Genomic DNA, 21,367 nt, shown 5'->3' with positions numbered 1-21,367 from the left:
CCCCTGCTCTAATGTCTCGACATGAATGATTAAGGTCAAATCATTTGTAGCACTTTAGAACAATTGTAACAATTACAAAGCAGGTCGTATTCGTAGTGTCACCAATATAAGGTATCCAGCCTTATCCATCCATTACATATCATTTAGGTTATCACTTAAACATGATCCACTTGTATGTCTCCACATATATGTTTAACTTACAGAAGATAACCTTGGATGTTAGTTTATTGGTTTTGTGGGTTAATGCAACTAAATGTCAAATAAAAAATAAACCACTTTATTTTATTAGATAAATAAAATGTTTGTATAATATATACAATTACAAACTACAAGACCACGAGATTTAGGTCATCAACGCCAATAGATTCTACACAAGTTACTTAGTACATATTGAAGAGTTTTTTATGTTATGGCAGCTTATGAAGCAGACCAAAACAACTACTTTAATCATGTTGAAATATTGATGAAATACAAAACTAACCTATAGCGTTTATATATGAAGACAAAACACCAAATGATGACATCGATATTCAACAAAATCCTTCAAAAATCAACTTGGCAGACTTCTTTACAAAGGCATTGAAGGGATAAAAGTCTTACGCAGTAAAATAATTTAATAGAACCTAAAGTCAATTTAATTGGGAAATTAAAAATACTAATATATTGAAGAAAGAATTACATAATCCAATTTACTATAACTTAAAGGCTAAGCATGATTTTACAAATAATATAGAAATTACAAAGAAGATAAAGGAACACTTATGTCGTTGACGTCTGTATCTACTAAAATACCAAGATTCAAGCACCACCACTTGGAAGCTTCCGTATTCTCTGAAAATGAGATTTTGGTTGACGGGTACCAAAATTGGAAAGGAAATTTTGAGAAAATTATCCCTTTTTTATAGAGAAAATGCAAAATCACATAGAGCTTTTTTAGCAATTACTCTATTTATTCTTTCGTACCCTCCTTAAATAACTCCCTTTATTAATTTAATTTAAATAAAAAAATAAAATTAATTAAATTCATATTAAAATAATTAATTAATTTAAATTAACTTAAATAATTAATTAAATCATATTTCATTAATATTTCATTTAAATAATTTAAATGAATACCTCTCACATAACTAATAGTTTAAATTTAATTAATTTAATTACATCAAATTTAATTAAATAAAATTAAACAAAAATATTAATTAACACTCCAATCAATTACTTTTTAAATTAAATATCTTATATTTAATTTAATCCAAATTTGAATCATATTCAAATATAAATTTCTCTCATAACCTATAGTTTTAATATCTATCATATACATATTAAATTTTAACCTATAGTTTTAATATGAATCTAATTCACATTAAATTAATATTTGAACTCATTCAAATATTTTATTTTGTCATAAATTAATTTTGAGCCATATCCAAAATTAAATTTATAGAATAAATTTTAGTTAAAATATAAACTTTATATTATTGTTTTACCCCTAGATTACTTATAGTCCTTAAATATCAGTGCTTCTCTAATGAACAACCTGTTTATGGTCCAACCAATAAACAAAAACTCTTCTTGTGCCATAGAGAGGATATCGCCTTTTGTTCAAGTTTTGAAAACACCATTTAAGGGAACACTCATCTACTTACCCTAAAGTCGGGAAAAAGTGAATTCCATCTTGTACGATTATGTTCCCAGCTACCTACTAGGTCTTGTCTCCAAAATGATAAGCATATTAAGTCGACAATCTGGCCACTTTTACCTGTACAAATCAAAGGACAATCCCTCGCGAATAGGGGTTCATAATACACTTAGGACTAAGACTAAGTTACCTAGGTCATTCAAATGAAATAAAAATCTAACTAGTTAACGGTGTTACATCTAGTGGTTACTAATTCATGGTTCGATCTTATACAAACTTATTGCATAGGATACCCCCTAGTCACATGTCACCTACACGAACGTGTTGGATCATTGTGTTTGTATTAAATATAAATTGAGTCGCATCCATAGTGTTACCAAGATAAGGTACCCAATCTTATCCCTATCCCATAGACTCTTTAAGTTGTATCCCAAACACTGATCCCTGTATGTCTCTACGTATTGTTCAAGACTCATCAAACAACTTAGGATGTTAGTTTATTAGATTTAAGTTATTAATATGAAACTAATAATACAATCAATTACACTTTATTGAAATTATAATAATAAAACTCTATTAATAATGGTCAGAGGATTACATTTACTATCTACGAATTTTAGAACATAAAACTCATAGGCATTATTGTCACGCCCAAGCTCAAATGTCACTTTATGCGACAAGTGGAGGTGTGCTGCTTAGACACTCAATGTGTAATTCCCATGAGATAAGACATCAAACGACTAGTAAGTGAAAATAAATGCAACCAACAAATTTAAACATGAAATATGAACTTAAATAAAATTAGAAAACTTTATTGATAAACACATTGTAATGGTACATCTGTTAGTACACAAGTCTTTCCAAAGGAACTAAGTACACACTCGAAATAGCGACTTGACTCTTCTCACTTAGCTTCTACATGTTGTGCGAGTAACAGTGGACACTACCAAATTGATGCATTCACAAATGGCACAAAAGGTGATCAAGACTACAAGTTCAACGTTGGATGTCCTTCGATACCTGAGAAGGGAATAAAACAAAATATTTTAAAGGTTAGATGAAAACGTCTAATGAGTGGGATCCTTTATCAAATCCTTTGTTAATTCAAAGTTTGCCTTAATGCATTATATTCATTTTGCTAAATCATGTGATATAAAAAACATCTAATACAATCAATAAGACTGAGTTTAAATCAAGTTATTTAATGTGTTAGGCAATTTACAACATCTCAAATTTATCAATAACTTTCATAAATCATATGGGAATTATCCCTTTGAAATCATTCATCATAATTCCTTGTAAATCTTATTGCATAGTATGCATCTCGCATATAACATAATCATCTTGCAGAAACATTTTGCATGTTAAATTACATCTTTGTACCATTTTCTTAGCTCAAACATTTACCACACTCTTTTGCCAAGTTGTATTTATACGGAGTAATCTTAATGTGTTTAGCAAATTCCATCAATTCCACTATGTATAACACGTCTTCTAATGTCACATAGCAAGCAAAAGGCATCCCATACCAGATCACACATCTTTTAAGTCTTTCTTAACCTTACTTTCATGTCCACAAAATCTCTCTCATTTAGATGTGATATCGATTCATTAATGTCCCCTCATAAACTCGAGACATTACATACCCTCTAGCTTTCGCTTGGTTTGTCCTCAGACCACATCTTATTGAAAGATGTTCCATTCTAATACCATTTGTGACGCCTCAGGCCCAGGATTCAAACCAAGATTCGAAATTCAGATCTTCGACATTCCCCTGCATCTTCTGTGTGACTTCACAATATCATCCTTACTAGTCTTAAATACTTATCAGAGTGAAAGTCGTCCATAAACCAACGCAAGTCCTTTCAGCATACTTTGTCCTTACTCACATGCATCCTAGAAAAATTTCCAGAAGGTCACTCAACATAGAACTATTCCAAGCTAAGCATGCTTAACTTTGGAGTTTCTATGACCGAGCCACCGAAAAGGAAGGTGCACTTTGTTGGTATAGGTAGTAACTTTTAATTCTTGTAAGTCTTTCTTAACCTTACTTTCATGTCCTCAGGATCCCTCTTATTCAGATGTGATATCGGTTCATTTATGTCCTCCTCCCAAAATCGGGACGTTATAAAACGCCTAACAATTCGCCTTGTTGCATCTTTCCATTATACATCCTTTATCGTGTAGCCTTCTTGCAAAACGCGAGTTACTTTTAAATAACAATCTCATCGCATTTACTATTCTTTGTGCATGAAACTCATCGCATAGGGTAAAATGCGATCAGGGTCTCACAATTATCCACACCAGCATTTGAAAGACTGAAGAAAAATATTAAAATTTGACAACTTGGAGAACTTTGTTGGCTTTTTGGCCTTTAATCTCAAATTAATTAATTAATATTTTGATAATAACAAATCTGAATATTTTTATTGACAATTTTATTATTTTGAATAGTCCATAACGTAGAGCTCGAAACAATGATTTTAACACCTCTTGAATCACCCAAATTGGAGTTCAAACGAAGAAACTATTGCTACCAGAAGCTTAAACGGAAAAATACCCGATATAGTGATGTGTCGGCCAAATAATCAATTTAATCCAATTAGAGAGAGCCACTTGGAGCAATGGAGAAGTGACACGTGGCTTTTGTTTTTATTTTTTGCTTTTGTTTCTTTTATTGGCTTTTAAAAAGAAAATGAATTTAATATTATTATTTATGTTTGTGAATTTAAAAAATATTGAGAACTTGTTTTATTGACTTTAAACAAATTATTTTGAAAAAAACATATTATTATATTAAGTTTAAATCTCAACCATTCATGTTTCTTTTATTTACATCCAATAACCCAAAATGATTTTGAATTTAAATCTTTCCCTTCTTTTTAAATACTCCATTTTCCCCAAGTTTTTTAAGAACTTTGTTTATCTTTACAATCTTCAAAAGTTACAAAAGCTACCATTGTTATTATCTAAAGCTTCCAATTTTCATTCTTTTTCATCTTGTCATTGAGAGAATTTTTTCTTATATTGTGAGAATTAATTATTGTGAGCATAAAATTGTATACTCACTCTTTTAGAGAGTTTTTCTTTTGTGTAATTTAAAACTTCAACATATTGTGACGGTTTGATCTGAACCCGTGGAAAGGATTGGGTTTTCTCTTGAACCCGAAAAAGGAGTAAGTAGCGGTTCAACTCTAATCTGTGAAAAGAGTCAAAAGAAGGTTTTCAATCAAAATCTCAAGAGGAGCTTGGGAAGGTGGATGTAGGTCGAGTTTGACCAAACCACTATAAAATTATGGTGTCTTCTTCTCTAACTCTTTTCTAATTACTTTTTTCGTTTAATTTTAGTTACTTATTCTTTTGGTTAAGTTAATTTGATTGCATACTCTATTAGATACTTTTTATCAATCTTGTTATTTAACATATATATTTTAGCTAATTTTCTTTGTTTAATTTAAAATTTATCTAATTAGTTTAATTTAGGCTTATTTGTTAAAAAGTTTAATTAAACCGTATTCACCCCTCTCTAGGGTTGCCATACCATTTCAACAATTGGTATCCGAGCGAGGTCGCTCATCTTGAAATTTTAATTTCTTGATAAATTTTATTGTTAGAGCATTATGGAAAACCTATTGGTAAATGGGATTATTGAAGACCAATCTACTTCTAGGCCTCCTTATTTTGATGGTTCAAATTATGCATATTGGAAAGGTAGAATAAAAATTTATTTGCAATCTATTGACTATAATTTGTGGTTAATTGTTGCTAAAGGCTCTTATGTACCCATGAAAAAGGTTGATAATGTTGATAAGCCTAAATTAGAAGAAGAGTATGGTGAAAATGAAATGAAAAAGTGTTCTTTTAATGCTAAAGCTATTAATTGTTTATATTGTGCTTTGAGTAATGATGAATTTAATAGAATATCCATGTGTTCTTCCGCTCAAGAAATTTGAAATACTCTTGAAATTACTCATGAATGAACAAATCAAGTTAAAAAGTCTAAAATTAGCATGCTTGTTCATAATTATGAATTGTTTAAGATGGATGCTAATGAGACTATCACCGATATGTTTACTAGATTTACTAACATCATAAATGCTTTGAAGGGTCATGGTAAAGTCTATACAACTGCGGAAAATGTTAGAAAAATTCTAAGGTCTCTACCTAAGACTTGGGAAGCTAAGGTAACGACAATTCAAGAAGCAAAGGATCTCACTAAACTTCCACTAGAGGAGCTTATTGGCTCACTCATGACCCATGAGATCATTACGAAGAAGCATTTAGAGGATGAGTCCAAAAATAAGAAAAGCATTGCATTAAATACCATCTCCTTGGAGGTTGAAGATGAGGATGACCTTGATGAAGATGACATTCTTTATTTCTCACATAAGTACAAAAATTTCATAAAAAGGAAGAAATATTTCAAGAAACATCTATCAACCCAAAAAGAGTCAAAAGGTGAGAAAAGCAAAAAGGATGAGGTGATTTGTTATGAATGCAAAAAGCCGGGTCACATAAGAACGGATTGCCCTCTTCTCAAATCATCTAAGAAATCCAAGAAGAAGGCAATGAAGGCTACTTGGGATGATAGTAAGGAAAGTGAAAGTGAAGTTGAAGAAATGGCAAACCTCGGTCTCATGGCTCATAGTGACAAAGAAGACGAACATGATGATGAGGTAACTTTAGAACCTCCTATTGATGAATTGTTTGGAAATTTGGAAAGCATACAAAATTACCTAGAAAAACTTAGTTCTAAGTATGTTGTGCTTAAAAAGAAATACAATGTTTTAACTAGTAAAAATAAGTCTTTACTTGATAAAATTGATTGCTTTAAAGAGAATGGGAATGTTGTGCAAATTGAAGAGAATTGAATATCTCTAGTGATAAGCATGTTTGTGATTGTAACAAAAAAGATGCTTTGCTTGATAAAGTTAGATTTCTTGAGCATGATAGATAACTTGATTAAAGTGCTTAAAGAAAATGAACTAAATGTGTTACAAGATCTTGATAAAGCTAAAGAGACTATTAAAAAGTTGACAATAGGTGCTCAAAGATTGAACAAAATTATTGAAGTAGGAAAATCTTACGGTGATAAGAGAGGTAATTTAGGCTATATTGATAAATCATCTACTCCTTGAAGTTATAAAACTACATTTGTTAAAGCATCTCCTAATGTGCCTAAGCTTAATATGCCTAATGATGTGCCTAATCAAGTTAAATCTAGTTTTGTATCTATATGTCATAATTGTTGTGTTGAAGGTCACATTAGACCTAAATGCTTTAAAATGAAGTATGCTCACACTTCTTCTTCAAGAAGAAATATTTCACAAAGAGCAAAGCTTCACAATGCTCCAAGGAAGAATTTCTCCAAGAAAAGTAGAGTACATAAATTTGTTGTGAAAAATAAATCCTTCCATAATGTTGTTTGTTTTTCCTGTGGCAAGTATGGATTATCTATCTAGATCCAATGCTTGTTATGTCTATGGAAAAATGAAATTGATCACTAAATATGTAAATGCTAACATTCTAGGATCCAAACAAATATGGGTGTCAAAGGATCAAACTTGAACTTAGTTGTTTTTAGGTTTGTTTGAAAGCCTCCAAGAAAAACAAATGATATTTGGATACTGGTTGTTCAAGACACATGATGAGAGATCGATCCAAGTTATCTCTTTCTCCAAAAAGGATAGAGGCATGGTAACCTTTGGTGACAACAAGAAAGGTAAAATAATTGGTAAGGGTAATATAGGAAATGATTCATCTACTTTGATTGAAAATATTCATTTGGTTGATGGCTTAAAGCACGATTTGCTTAGTATTAGTCAATTGTGTGATAAAGGATGTAGAGTAATATTTGATAAAAAGAATTGCATAATTGAAAATGTTAGTGGTAGAAAAGTTTTATTTGTTGGAAATAGGGATGAAAATGTGTACACTCTTGATTTGAATGATTGTCCTATTATTGATAAATGTCTTTTGGTTTTGCATGATAATTCTTAGTTATGGCATAGAAGATTAGGACATGCTAGCATGCACTTAATTTCAAATATTTTCAAGAATCGTTTGGTTAGCGATCTTCCTAATTTTAAATTTGAAAAAGACAAAGTTTGTGATGCTTGTCAAATGGATAAGCAAACCAAGTCCTATTTCAAATCTAAAAATGTGATCTCTACTTCTAGACCTCTACAACTATTACACATGGACTTATTTGGCCCTTCTAGAATTGCTAGCTATGGAGGAAATTATTATGCATTTGTGATAGTTGACGATTTTTCTAGATTTACTTGGGTTTTGATGATAAAATATAAGGATGATGCTTTGAAAAGTTTTTATTAGTTTTTCAAAAAGAGTTCAAAATGAAAAAGGATTTTTTATTTCTAAAATTAGGAGTGATCATGGAAGAGAATTTGATAATGATGCTTTTTAAGCTTGTTGTGAAGAAAATAGTTTTTCTCATAATTTTTTCTCTCCAAGAACTCCTCAACAAAACGGTGTGGTTGAAAGGAAAAATTGTACTTTGCAAGAATTTGCTAGATTAATGTTGAATAAGTATGGTTTACCTAAATATTTTTGGACGGAAGCCGTTAACACTGCTTGCTATGTTTTAAATAGAGTTTTAGTTAAACCCTCTTTAGATAAAACACCTTATGAACTTTGGCATGGAAAAATTTCAAATATTGGGTATTTCAAAGTTTTTGGTTGTAAATGTTTTATTTTGAATAACAAAGAAAAACTTGGAAATTTTGATTCTAAAACTGATGTTGGTATTTTTCTAGGATATTCCTCTACTAGTAAAGCTTATAAAGTTTTCAACAAAAAAACTTTAGTCATTGAGGAATCTATGCATGTTGTGTTTGATGAATCTTGTAATAATGTTTCTAATGAGTCTATTTGTAGTGATGTTTTAGAAACAGATTTTGGAGATGTACTTGTTAGTGACAAAAATAAAGAAATTGTTCCAAATATGCAAAATGTGAACATCATAGAAAAGAAAGAAGATGATTCTTCATCCTTGCCTAAAGAGTGGAGATATGCTCCATCCCATCCTAAAGATTTAATTCTTGGCAATCCCGAACAAGGTGTGAAAACTCGTTCTTCTCTTAACTTATTTAGTAATCTTGCTTTTGTGTCTCAAATTGATCCTAGAAGTTTTAAAGATGACAAATGTGATGAGTTTTGGATTTTAGTTATGCAAGAAGAATTAAATCAATTTGAAAGGAAAAAGTTAGAGAATTAGTCCCTAGGCCTTCTAATACATCTATAATTTGAACTAAATGGGTTTTTAGAAACAAGATGGATGAAAATGGAAATATCATTAGAAATAAAACTAGACTTGTAGCTCAAGGTTATTCATGTCAAGAAGAAAGTATAGATTATGAAGAAACTTTTGCACCGGTTACTATATTAGAAGCTTTTAGAATGTTGCTTGTTTTTGCTTCTAATAAGAATTTTATTTTGTATCAAATGGATGCAAAAAGTTCTTTTTTAAATGGTTATACGTGGAAGAAGTTTACGTAGAACAACCTCTGGGCTTTGAAAGTTTTGATTTACCTAATCATATTTATAAGTTGAAAAATGCTCTTTATGGCTTAAAACAAGCTCAAAGAGCTTAGTATGATAGACTTAACAATTTTTTACATGAGAATGACTTTAAGATGGAAAAAATTGATAATACTCTCTTTATTGAGGTTAAAAACAATGGCATGCTAATAGTGCAACTTTATGTGGATGATATTGTATTTGGTTCTACTAATTCTTCCTTGTTTGAAGAATTTTTCAAGTGTATGCATAATGAGTTTGAGATGAGTATGATGGGAGAACTTAGTTTCTTCCTTGGTCTTCAAATCAAACAACTCAAGGATGGCATCTTCATAAGTCAAGAAAAATACACAAGGGATTTGCAAGAGATTCAAATTCAATGAATGCAAAATTGCAAAAACTCCCATGAGCACTACCACTAAGCTTCACAAATATGAAAAAGGTAAATGTGTGGATATAAAGACTTATCGAGGTATGATCGGATCCTTACTTTATTTGACCGCTAGTAGACCTGATATCATGTTTAGTGTATATCTTTGTGCTAGATTTCAATGTTGTCTTAAAGAATCACATTTGTATGCCGTTAAAAGGATACTTAAATATTTGCTTGAAACTATTGATGTTGGATTATGGTATCCTAGAAATGTTTAGTTTAATTTGGTAGGATATTCTGATGCGGATTTTGCCGGTAGTTTACTTGATCGTAAAAGTACTAGTGGGACTTGCCAATTTCTTGGTAGTTCCGTAGTATCTTGGTTTAGTAAAAAGCAAAATTCAGTTGCTTTATCCACTGTCGAAGCGGAATATATTGCAGTTGCTAGTTGTTGTGCACAAATTCTTTGGATGAAACAAACTCTTTGGGGGCGTTTGGGGGAAGGGTTGGATTATGGGGGTTAGGGTTATGTAATCCAACCCCCGTTTGGGGGAAGGGTTATGTAACCCTAGTTTTAACTCCTTAACCCTTCCTCAACCCTTCTTCAACACTTCTTAATCCTTTTTCAACTTTTCCTCAATCCTTCTTCACAACATTATCATAACACTTCCCCCAAACACATCTTATCATAACACTTCCTCCATAACCCTTCCCTCAAACACATCTTATTATAATCCTAGGTTTATCTTAACACTAGGTTTATCATAACCCTAACCCCCCATAACCCAACCCTTCCCCCAAACGGCCCCTTTGTGATTTTGGATTAAAACTTGATATGCCTATATTTTGTGATAATATAGTGCCATCAATTTGACTAAGAATCCTATACATCATTCTAGAACTAAACATATTGATATTAGACATCACTTTATTAGAGAGCATGTGCAAAATGGTCATATTACTTCTGAGTTTGTGAACTCTAATAATCAATTAGCGGATATATTTACAAAGACATTTGAATGAAGAATGTTTTTATAAAAATAGGTTTGAGCTTGGTGTTATTCATTGTGATATATCTTGATTTTATATCTTACTTGATATTGTTACCGAATGCATATTGATAAGGGGAGAATTAGACATTTTGTATGTGTTCATAATTTGTTAGGAAGAGTTTACTTCCTTTTTATTCTTTTGATGATTCTAAAAGGGGAGAAGTATAAGAAAAATATGTTTTTATAAATTTGTTTCATAATTGTTTCTATTGAATAATACATATTTTTTTTAGAGGGAGAATTAATTAAGGGGGAGAAGTATCTATTTTCAAGTTTGATCTTTGTGGTGGAATATACATGAACATTGTGGTGATATACATTCTTGATATACATATACTTGATAATAGAATTACTTGTTGATCATGTGTGTTCCTATTGTTGTGTGTTTCATGTTATTTTTCTTCAATGATTTGTCATCATAAAAAAGGGAGAGATTATTGACTTTTTGGCCCGTAATCTCAAATTAATTAATTAATTAATGTTTTGACGATAACAAATCTAAATCTTGTTATTGACAATTTTATTATTTTGAATAGGCTATAACGTAGAGCTCGAAATAATGATTCTAATGCCTCTTGAATCACCCAAATCGGAGTTCAAACGAAGAAACTATTGCTAAAAGAAGCTTAAACGGAAAAATATGGTGATGTGGCTGCCAAATAATCAATTTAATCTAATTAGAGAGGGCCACTTGGAGCAATGGAGAAGTAACACATGTGGCTTTTGTTTTTATTTTTGCTTTTGTTTCTTTTATTGGCTTTTAAAAAGAAAATGAATTTAATATTGTTATTTATCTTTGTGTCTGAAGTTCTTTTATTGAGTTTTAAATAAATTATTTTAAAAAGGATATATTATTATATTATTATTTATTTTTGTGTCTAATGACTAGTTTTTTTAAAATATTGTAAACTTGTTTTATTGGCTTTAAACAAATTATTTTGAAAAGACATATTATTATATTAAGTTTAAATATCAACCGTTCATGTTTCTTTTATTTACATCCAATAATCTAAAATGATTTTGAATTTAAATCTTTCCCTTCTTTTTAAATACTCAATTTTCCCTAAATTTTGTTAAGGACTTTGTTTATCTAAAGTTGCAAAAAACGCCATTGTTATTCTTAAAACTTCCAATTTTCATTCTTTTCATCTTGTCATGAATGTCTTTGATGTTTTTTTTTATTATTTTTTATTTTTATAGATTAATTGATTTGGAAGTTGTCTTTTCCTAAACTGGAAAATAGAAACGAATTTGCAAGTACATATTGGTATTCACTTTATTCTTAAAATATTTTTCGAACAATCCTTCAGATCATGTTGTATAGAATAATTATGGAACAACAAGAATATTAGACTTGAGAATTTTATCTTAAAAAATAGTACTTATTTTTTTTTTTTTATTGTAAAGTTTTGCTTCAACGGAAGATAGGTAGTTATTTTAAAAAGAAAGGAAATCAGAATATTGAAATTCAAATTTTTGGGATAGCATCAATACCAGTAAACCAAACTCTCCATCCTGTCAATACTACTAAACCAATCACATTTTTGTGATACCAAATAAGTTTATTGCTACCTAGGTTTGATTTTGAAAGAATAATAACTCATTTAAGTGAAAAATAGTTGTACATAATAATATCTAAATGGTTCATTTATGAAAATTTTAGAATTTAAATTGGGAACATTAGAAATTGAATTTTCTCTTAAAAAAAAAAAAGAAAACCAAAATGTAAATTACATTTTCAGTCCGAGCTTCAAACTACTCTCTATTTTCTTTCTGTTTAGAATTTTTCACTATTTTCTCTCTGTTCAATCATCAACTATTTTATGTGTTCGATGTTCTAAGCTGCATAGATATCTTATCCCATCAGATTCAAAAATAGGTACTCAGAAATTTTATTACAAAATTAAAATTTTTAATCGTAGGACAAACGATCAAAATGAATGTCCATGGTAATTAAATAAAAGAGTGTAGAGTTAAAACTAATATACAAGTTAAGAATCTGAATCAGACTCTGATTCGGCATCCGGTTGTAATATTAATGGTTTAGCTCTGTTCGTGTTGGCTTCTAAAGGGGGAAGGCCATCATCATCACTCGAATTGACCTCATCCTCTTCTGGTTGATTATTTTGTGCTCGAAGATTTTCGTTTCGATCTCCAACAATTGCATTCTTGAAGATTTCTGGCCTACAATTAATCGATAAAAAAAGTGTGAAATATTAACCCAGTTTAAGAAAAACAAGCTAGGTTGGACTGGATGAGAATTTTAAATTTTAAGTAGGTGACCACCATGACTTGAACTTATTTTACTCTAATTTCATTGCTTACATGATTAATATCAAACGTTAGGCCAACCTAGTCGTTAATTCAACCTAGATGGTTCAAAGCGGTAGGTTTATTTCCAATTTCAGCTTGCACGCATAGTAGATATAAAAGCATCGGCACAAGGCCACATGTACTAGTAGTAGTGATACTGGCAAGCTATTTTTTTGTCGTGCCAGACGCAATAGAAATAATAGTGTGGCACATCTATCTGATTCTTATCTTCAACAAATTTCAACCAAATATATAAATCTACCATCTGCTTCACCTTTTACAAAACACAGTTAAGAACAAAGTTATCTTCTAGCTTCTAAATATTTGTGAAGGGACATCTGGTCAATCATAAGCAAGACCCTCGTATTTGTTTGATCGACTGAATTTCCAAAAATTTATCAAGCAATGCCTAATCTATTTTAACATGAATAGGTTGAAATTTGATATAATAAAACATACCATCCTGGGGATTTTTGAAGCTCGCGAACTTGTTCAAAATATAGAACTCGAGAAACAATGCATGCCACCTTGCTTCCAGATTCAAGAGCATTCTTCTTTCCACTTTCATCAACTACAACGAAACTCCCTGCAGCGATGGATGTTAGAGTAGTGATTTTTATTGGGGCATAATTATAGTTAGGTTAAATTATAGGTTAAGTCCCTAGGCTTTCAAGTCTATATAAAAAATGTCAAGGAACTTTAAAATGTCTAAAATGTTCCTAAACTTTAATAGTATCTAACAAGTCAACTTTTAACTTTAACAGATTCCTAAAATATTTTTAAAAAATAAAAAATTAATTTATATGGGTCAAAGGCCTCTTAGATTTCATGTTTCTCATTGGCAGTGTTTTAAAATACCCGAGGCGCACAAACACACAATGAACCTCTGGAGCCTGGGTGAAGAAGGCACAAGATTTTTTCGTGAGGTGCACTACATATAAAAATATATGTATATATACTATACATGTTTATTTACACAAGCAAAACATATATGAGTAGAAATAAGACTTGTACAGAAACTAAAAGATAGATAAGATTTAATAGAATTCTAAACTCCTAATGATTTAAATATTGGCTGCTGTTTTGTGGAGTTCTTTGTTTGTCTTCAAGCCTTTCTCTTCTTTTTTTTTTCTTTAATGAAAAAACAAATATCCCAATGCGGTAGCAAAGTAATGGTGGCTGGAAACAAAAAGAACAAGACTTTCTCCTCTGTTTTTTGAAGAAGAAACATAACTTTTTTTTCAATGATGAATTAGGTTTTAAAAATTATAAATATATAATATTTTACATTAAAATGTAATAAGGGAGGTATATCTAAAATAAAAAAAATAAAGACCCTACGAGGCACGCCTAGGTGCGTCTCAACTCTTCGTGGAAGGCGCCAGAAGGCACGTGCCTTATGTCTTAAGCCTCGCCTTTCAAAACACTACTTATTGGGCTTTGATTTCAAAGATCTTTTGTAAATATCTTTTAACTTGAATTTGAATAGTTGGGGTCTTGTAGAGGGGTCCCCTGCTTTTTGTTGGCTTGGATTTTTGCGCGCCCATGTATTCTTTAAACAGCCGTTATTTCTATTTTTAAAAAGTACAAAATAATCTTTATGTCTATGTTTCAACGGCTATAGTCAAAGCTACTAACAAAAAGGGGAAAAAACCGCCATAACTACAGTCAACGGCCACACTTTATGAATTCCTACAACACTAAAATGAAATAGCATAGTTTCCAGACGCTCATACCACGTAAAACCTTGACATACAGAGCGAGGCAAATGCAAAATGGGATCTTATGTTTTCATCTATCATTTTTTTTTACGGTAGAAGATCTCTTGATTTTCTAGATCTTTTTTAATAAAGAAACAGCTTTTAGTGAGAAATAATGAACCTTGCTTACTTCGGAAGGCAGTGTATTGCGATGGGAATAATGAGTTGAGTAGAATAGTTAATAGAACATACCTCGTTTTATCCACATACTCTTTTGAAACTTGGCAGGAAATAATGCCAGTGATTTCCCACCTTGTGCATCCATTACCTAGAGATGAAGAAGGAAAACAAATGGTATTAAAGATTGTCCAAAATACAATATAAAGCAAAGCAGCCCGCTCAATATAATTGACAAATAATAGACATCTTGGTTTCCTACAAAATAAAGAAACGAACAAATTATTGCACCCGAAATAGAGAAACTGCAGAGGTTATGGTTTCCCCCATATGAACGCTTAACTAAAAGGATGACTTCTACAAAGAAATTGCAACACAACAAGCATATCAGAATCATTTATTTTAATCGCTAGCAAATATCTCAAATACACAATGTAACCCCAGAATCAAACATGCAAGAATTGAAACCTACTATTTTTACGTTCGAAAACATAACATTGGTGGATAATTAACTGCAATTAAAGACGTTGTTTCGTTCGGGTTGATTAACGCAACACAATAGGCAATAGGAAAAGCAGAAGATTGCTAAGTAAATAATTGACAAAATTAGAGAGAGCGAGCATCATCGATGAAATAGAAAGATACCTCAATTAGATTGGAACCACGAATTGAGACAACCAGCATAATGCTATGACCATCTTCGAGGCTCGCGATATGATGCTCTGATGCCCTCTGTAAGTTCTTTCTTCCACCTTTCATACTTTGACAGAGATTTGGCTTCAACCCTACTTCTAATAAGTGACGAGACGAGGTTAGAGCGCCGGTTGGGGAGCCTCCGGCAGCCGGTGATGGGAGATGAGAACAGTGGCGACCTACGGTGGGGCAACTGAAGTGAGATGAGAAGAGATAGGGTTTATCCAATGGCTTCTATTAAGATTAATTGGGTTTATATGTGTGTTCTGTCAAACCAGTTGAAACATTCCTCATACAGAAAAAAGGATAAGAAAAACAAAGGGAAAATCCTTTAAACCTAGTCCAAAACAAAGGGAAATTGCGGTTGGACTGATCGGAGTTACAGTCGCCGGCGTCGTCTGATCGTAGGGGAGGGGGTGAACTATGAAAGATTGGAGAAGACTAGAGGTGAGTTAAGACAAAGTGCTAGGGTTTGTTTTTTAAGGAAAGACAAGTGCCGGAATTTAAAAAAATAAAAAATAAATAAGTATAGTCGTTTGGGTTGGGTTGAAATAGTCGGTTGGGGTTGAGTTTTTTTTTTTCTTTTCAGATTGGGTTGAAATAATCGGTTCAACCTAAACCGAATGAATAATATATATATATATATATATATATCTATGTATATTTTTATTATTAATTTAGTAAATAGTTAGGTCAGAATTTTCAATTTCACGCCTCACTTCAAGTGTTGTTCACGCCGCCTCTATCATCTCTCTGACTCACCCTCTCGTCTCGGCCTCTCGCGTCACGCCGTCGCCAGCGTTCTATCGTCTCTCCTTCTCAGTCCCTGGCGCTCATCTCCGATCATCTCTCCTTCTAAGATCGTCGCTCGCGCTCGACTCTCCCTCACCGTTGCCTTGTTGTGTTCCCGCCGGCTACGATTCTTTGTTGTGTACAACTTACAAACTTCTCAGCATTACTTGTGTGAGTACATATTTTTGTTCCACTTAGAACTTTTGGATGACATTTATGGCCATACTTTTACAAGGTCTCACCTCTCTTTTGTTCCGAGACCTTACAAGCAGAATTCAATCTCGAAGTTCAATCTTCAGTTTAGGAGGATGGGGAAGAAATCAAAGGGATCAAGGAAGGGGAAGAAGGCATGGAGAGCTAACATAAGCACGGCTGAAATTGAAGATTTCTTCGAGAAATCCACTAAAGATGCTCTCTCCGGCGGCTCTCTTTCTGCCCTTCCCAGCGATTCTCTTTTTGTCGTCGACAAGTCTCGAGGTATTGTTTGCTTCCCCTCTCTCTCACACACACACGCACTCCATTACCATGCGATGCCTGATTTCTCTTCTTCTTCTTATACCTCTCTTGGGTTTTGCTTTCTTACTTGATTTTTATGTTCTTTTTTCTTCATTTTTGCTTTGTTTCTGTTGGGTTTTGTGTACTTTTATTTAAAAGTATCCACAAAAGTGATTAAAAGGTCTCTGAACTTTTGTTTGACGTTGAGCTGATTAGTTCAGCTGCAAGCCATCTTATTTTCACCCAGATGTTGTAAAAGAATACTTGTAATTGAGATTTTTTATAGTTTTTTTTTTGGGTATTAACTTTGATTGCCAACTGAAATTAAGCAAGATAGTAATTACATTGTTTCAGAGATGCTAAATACTATTTTGATTTGCACTTGGGATTTTAAAGAATAATCTCTATTCCTTTTCCTTCTGGTAGTAGATAAAACATGTTAGTTTTGGACCCTTTGTGTATACCATAACTGATGATTGGATGGTATCCTCCCTCCTTGAGGTTTTATGATAAACATGGGCAGAGGTTCTAATGTATTTGTTGTTTGCGTTGACTTGGGAACTCCGTGAACCTAGATTAAACGTATGTTTGTTTCCTTAAGAGTATAAGCTGATTTCCTTAAACAGAACATTGAATTTTTATAATTGTGTTATTGTCATTGTTTGCACTAATTATTTTTATTTCTTTTTTTTTGTCTATAGATCTTTCAGTGAAGCGGAAAATAGAAAAGAAACGGGACAAAGTCCTTTATTGTGACAGCATATTAACCAAGAACCCGTTTGTCCAAGCTGTGCCTTCTTCAGTAAATAAGAAATCCAAGAAAAAACCGAAAGAGGCTTCCTCAGTTAGAGACATCTCTCAAGAGGGTCCCAAGGTTGGCATGCTTGATCTGTGGGATGATGAAGGTCTTTTCTTTTTCTCTCATTACTCTTGTGATGTGTATCTCACTTTTGTTCTTAACCCTTTTTAGTGAAAAAATGAGATAATCAAATATTCCACTACTTGTTTTTGGTGCACTGCAGGTGAGGTTAGAAGCAAAAAAACCAGTAAGGTATGCTGCTTTACCTGGTTAATTAATAATAAGTATTATATTTTATTGTATATTTTTTGTTATAAGTCAGAGGTCATTGGTCTCAAATGTAGTAATATCAATTTATAAAAATACTAGACTCATGTCCTTATGTGAAAAGGGGGGATAAGAAGCGGTGAAACAAATCTGTAAATAAAGCTATAGTAAGCTGTATTGTTAGTTACTATAGTTAAAGATTGATTGTTAGTTGTTGTATTTAAAGATTGTTCAGTTAGTTACTTAGTGACTAACTTCTTTGTATTAAATCTTCCTTATAAACAAAGCTTTTCCATCTCATTGAGGGGTAGAATCCTACTCATATAAAAACTACCACCCCAAGAAGAAGAGAGAATGTTTGGAAAGAAGAATTATAAGAAAAAAGAGAAAACATATGGATTTTGTTTGCAGGAATCTAACAAAGTAATCGTTGATGCTATCTTGGACAGATATCAAAGCCATCCATTATTCCAGCTGTAGAAGTTGAGCCCCCAGGATGTTCGTTCAATCCATCTCATGAGAGTCATCAGGTTCGATGTAACAATTTCAAGCATTGTTTCTTGAAGAAATTAAACAATGTTGTTGAGTAATGTTTTGATAATAGGTCGTCAAAATTGTGCTTTTCCCCTTCAAACTCTTTATCATATCTGTTTTTACTTAAATTTACAGTTTCATGACTCAGGATGTACTTGCCCAAGCTGTTGCACAAGAAATGCAGAAAGTTTATCGTAATGAGCTGGGACCTGCGCCAGTTCCTTTAACAGTCCCAGGAGAAGTTATTAGTGAAGAAGATGTGAGTAAATTGACCCATAAACTATGAATTCTATAGGAATACTTATCCCAATGCATGAAATCTTTTTCTTCCTTTTAGTTACTTTTCTTGATTTAAGACATTATCTTCAATTCCTGTTTTGTAGATGTTGTTTTTGGATGCTGATATCAACACTGATGGTGAAACCAATTTGGACGAAATGGATCAGGATGAAGATAATGAATTAGAAAAAAGGTGGAATCTAAACTATTTTAAAGATTGCAGATTTTTCGAGCAGTTTGGACCAATTCTTTTGGCTCTCTTTTGCATAATCCTCTCTGTTTGAGCATACACTATTGATTTAATGTGTTGGTCTATCAAAACTTAAAACCTCATGCTTTTCATTAGGACTGGGATTGGGATTGAACAGATCTTGCTTACAAATTTGGATTGTATGTCCTATATGGTTCATCTCTCTAACTTGTGTGTTTTTGTGAGAGTGAACGTTAAATGTTTCAAGAATTCTATTCTTTGACATTCTAGTATTTTAAGAAAATAGGAAGGTTACTGGAGCCGTTGGGTTTAGGTAGAAATCATTGTGAACCTTGGTCGTTTTCTTTGCAAACATATATCAATTCTATTCCTTGGGCTTTAGGTTGGTTTTGGACCTCTGGACTTTCTACGCTTGTGTATATATGTTTTTGTGCTGTCAATGATGATTGTTCTTTAACGTGAATTTGGAGTTGGTATTATTTAAATAAATTAAGCTTGTTACTCAGGCCTTTGAAGATGAAAAGGGTGACTCGAGTTGAGATGAATAAGAGAGCTAGGCAGAAAGAAAAGGTTAGAAAGGAAGCCGAAGCAAAGAAGTTGGAAGGAATTTCTAAAGAGATTGACAGGTATATTAGTATCTTTGCTCTTCCATAGTTATGAAACATTCACAAGTTGACAGATGTCATAAAAGAAGAGAGAGAGACAACTGTTTTATGTGTCTGAACTTTTGCTCTTGGGGATTTAGCTTGCCAGATATCATTCAAGAAATAGCCAAAGAGGATGAGGAGAGAGAAAATAGACGTATCCGACGAACAATAGCCAAACAGGAGAGATTAAAGTCATGCCCACCTCGCTTGGGGAAGCACAAGTATGTAGTATTATATTGATAATTTGATATAATTCATGTCCCTACTATTACTTTTTAAGCAGTTCTTTCTATTTCTTGTTTCCTTTTTCTAAGAATGAGCTATGGAATTGCGTTTAGCAACTGTTTCTTGTTTGTTTTTCTTTTTTAAAAAAAACTGAAACATATTTGATGTCTGTATCTATTTTTTTTTTAAGAACACAATCCTATTGATTGTTCAATTAAATTGTAACTTCAAAATGTAAAAGTTTTATATGAAAGTAAATTTTTAAAAATGGAATATAAACAAATTTATGTTTATATTTATTTCTAGAAGTTTATTATGCATTTTAGACGCATAAATGATGAAGTGACTTTTATTTATGGTTTGAAAAAAATTGGTAACTGAAACAAAATACATGATTTGTTTCCATATTTTCTACATAATTTTGGACTTTTTCGTAAAAATTTGAGAACAAAAACAGGAAAAGGTTATCCAATACTTCTATTTCTAAAATTCTAGAAACAGAAAACCAGAAACCATAAGGGGCCGGCTCTTAAGAATTAACTGAACTGATTCATGCTAGAACAATATTAGAACAGGAAATTTGTGTTCTGAATCACTTGGTGTTCCTTTCAGGTTTGAGCCTGCTCCGGTTCAAGTTCTACTATCAGAGGAAATAACTGGATCGCTTCGGAAGCTGAAGGTGCATTCATTTAATTTTTACATTCATCTATTTTGAATACTCCTTTCTTTCAAAATTGTTTCTAAAATATAGATGAGAACTAAAAAAATATTGTGGTTTGTTTTGTTGTATAAATTATAGGGCTGTTGCACGCTTGTGAGGGACAGGTATAAGAGCTTAGAGAAAAGAGGAATAATTGCCCCTACTGCGAAGACCAGAAGGTTTGTTATTATTTTTCTTTGAACAATTCACTCCATTTATACGAAGGCTTCAAGCACAACTTCCTTACAAAGTTGCACTTTTTTCTTTTTCCGATTGGTTCAACAGGAAATAGGATCTGATCTGATTTGTTTTATTGTTGAACTCGAGAGACGTATATGGCGACGAAATCGATGAGATTAGTGGTGATAGTCATAGTTTAAAGCAACAAGATTGAACTAACACATATATATTATCATGGAAAAGCTTTTGAGATGTTCTTTTCTTTCTTTTCTCTTGTTTCTATTTCCTTTTATATTTATAGTTCTAGTCCTTAAATTAAGTAGTGAGGGATTTGGTTCACAATGTAGGCAAGTACTGTAAGATAGATGTAATTTTATTTATGGCTCATCTGTCATTCAATTTTGAATTGCTCTTTCCTTTGAGAACGCCTCTTCTCGTCTCTTTCTCTCTCCCGCTCAGACAGAATAGCTCATTAAAATTGTAACTTGATTCACAAGTTTGATGACCAACCTAATTCTGTCTAATATGTTTTCTTTACTTGTTAGTTTTACTTTTGATGGATCCTGAAACTTTTTATTTTTAAGATAACAAGTTTTCTAATTGTATATTAGTTAAAATATTAGTACACTCGGGAAAAATGGTTTTATATTTTAATAGTGCATTTGAGGCAACAACTATAGTAATACTAAATTTTTATTCCAAATGCCCGCTAAGATTTTAGAAAATCAAAACGGTTTGAAATTTTGATTGTCATA

General features: G+C 32.0%; 2 protein-coding genes across 3 annotated transcripts; one reads left to right on the top strand and one right to left on the bottom strand.

Annotated features, from left to right (window-relative positions):
- Nucleotides 1-12,468: 12,468 nt before the first annotated feature.
- Nucleotides 12,469-15,983, bottom strand: LOC103496721 (uncharacterized). 2 transcript variants are annotated; one of them, XM_008458690.3, is made up of 5 exons: nt 15,821-15,979; nt 15,436-15,662; nt 14,866-14,941; nt 13,373-13,499; nt 12,469-12,784 (listed from the first exon to the last, which is right to left on the bottom strand). In XM_008458690.3, the coding sequence occupies exons 2-5, from the start codon at nt 15,547-15,549 to the stop codon at nt 12,592-12,594; spliced, it is 510 nt and encodes a 169-aa protein (XP_008456912.2). In that variant the 5' UTR covers nt 15,550-15,662; nt 15,821-15,979; the 3' UTR covers nt 12,469-12,591. The 2 variants fall into 2 exon arrangements, with proteins under 2 accessions (XP_008456912.2, XP_008456911.2); XM_008458689.3 differs by having other exon boundaries at nt 15,436-15,983.
- A 168-nt stretch (nt 15,984-16,151) lies between these two features.
- Nucleotides 16,152-21,037, top strand: LOC103496720 (ribosome biogenesis protein NOP53). Its single transcript, XM_008458688.3, has 12 exons — nt 16,152-16,446; nt 16,548-16,752; nt 17,472-17,675; nt 17,793-17,821; nt 18,286-18,366; nt 18,519-18,629; nt 18,754-18,842; nt 19,367-19,486; nt 19,606-19,728; nt 20,345-20,411; nt 20,532-20,611; nt 20,718-21,037. The coding sequence occupies exons 2-12, from the start codon at nt 16,584-16,586 to the stop codon at nt 20,722-20,724; spliced, it is 1,080 nt and encodes a 359-aa protein (XP_008456910.2). The 5' UTR covers nt 16,152-16,446; nt 16,548-16,583; the 3' UTR covers nt 20,725-21,037.
- The last annotated feature ends 330 nt before the right edge of the window (nt 21,038-21,367 follow it).

The sequence above is a fragment of the Cucumis melo genome, chromosome 10, assembly GCF_025177605.1.
Source record: "Cucumis melo cultivar AY chromosome 10, USDA_Cmelo_AY_1.0, whole genome shotgun sequence".
Lineage (NCBI taxonomy): Eukaryota > Viridiplantae > Streptophyta > Magnoliopsida > Cucurbitales > Cucurbitaceae > Cucumis > Cucumis melo.
The sequence above is the reverse complement of the archived record's forward strand: the minus strand, read 5'-3'. Positions and strand labels throughout refer to the sequence as shown.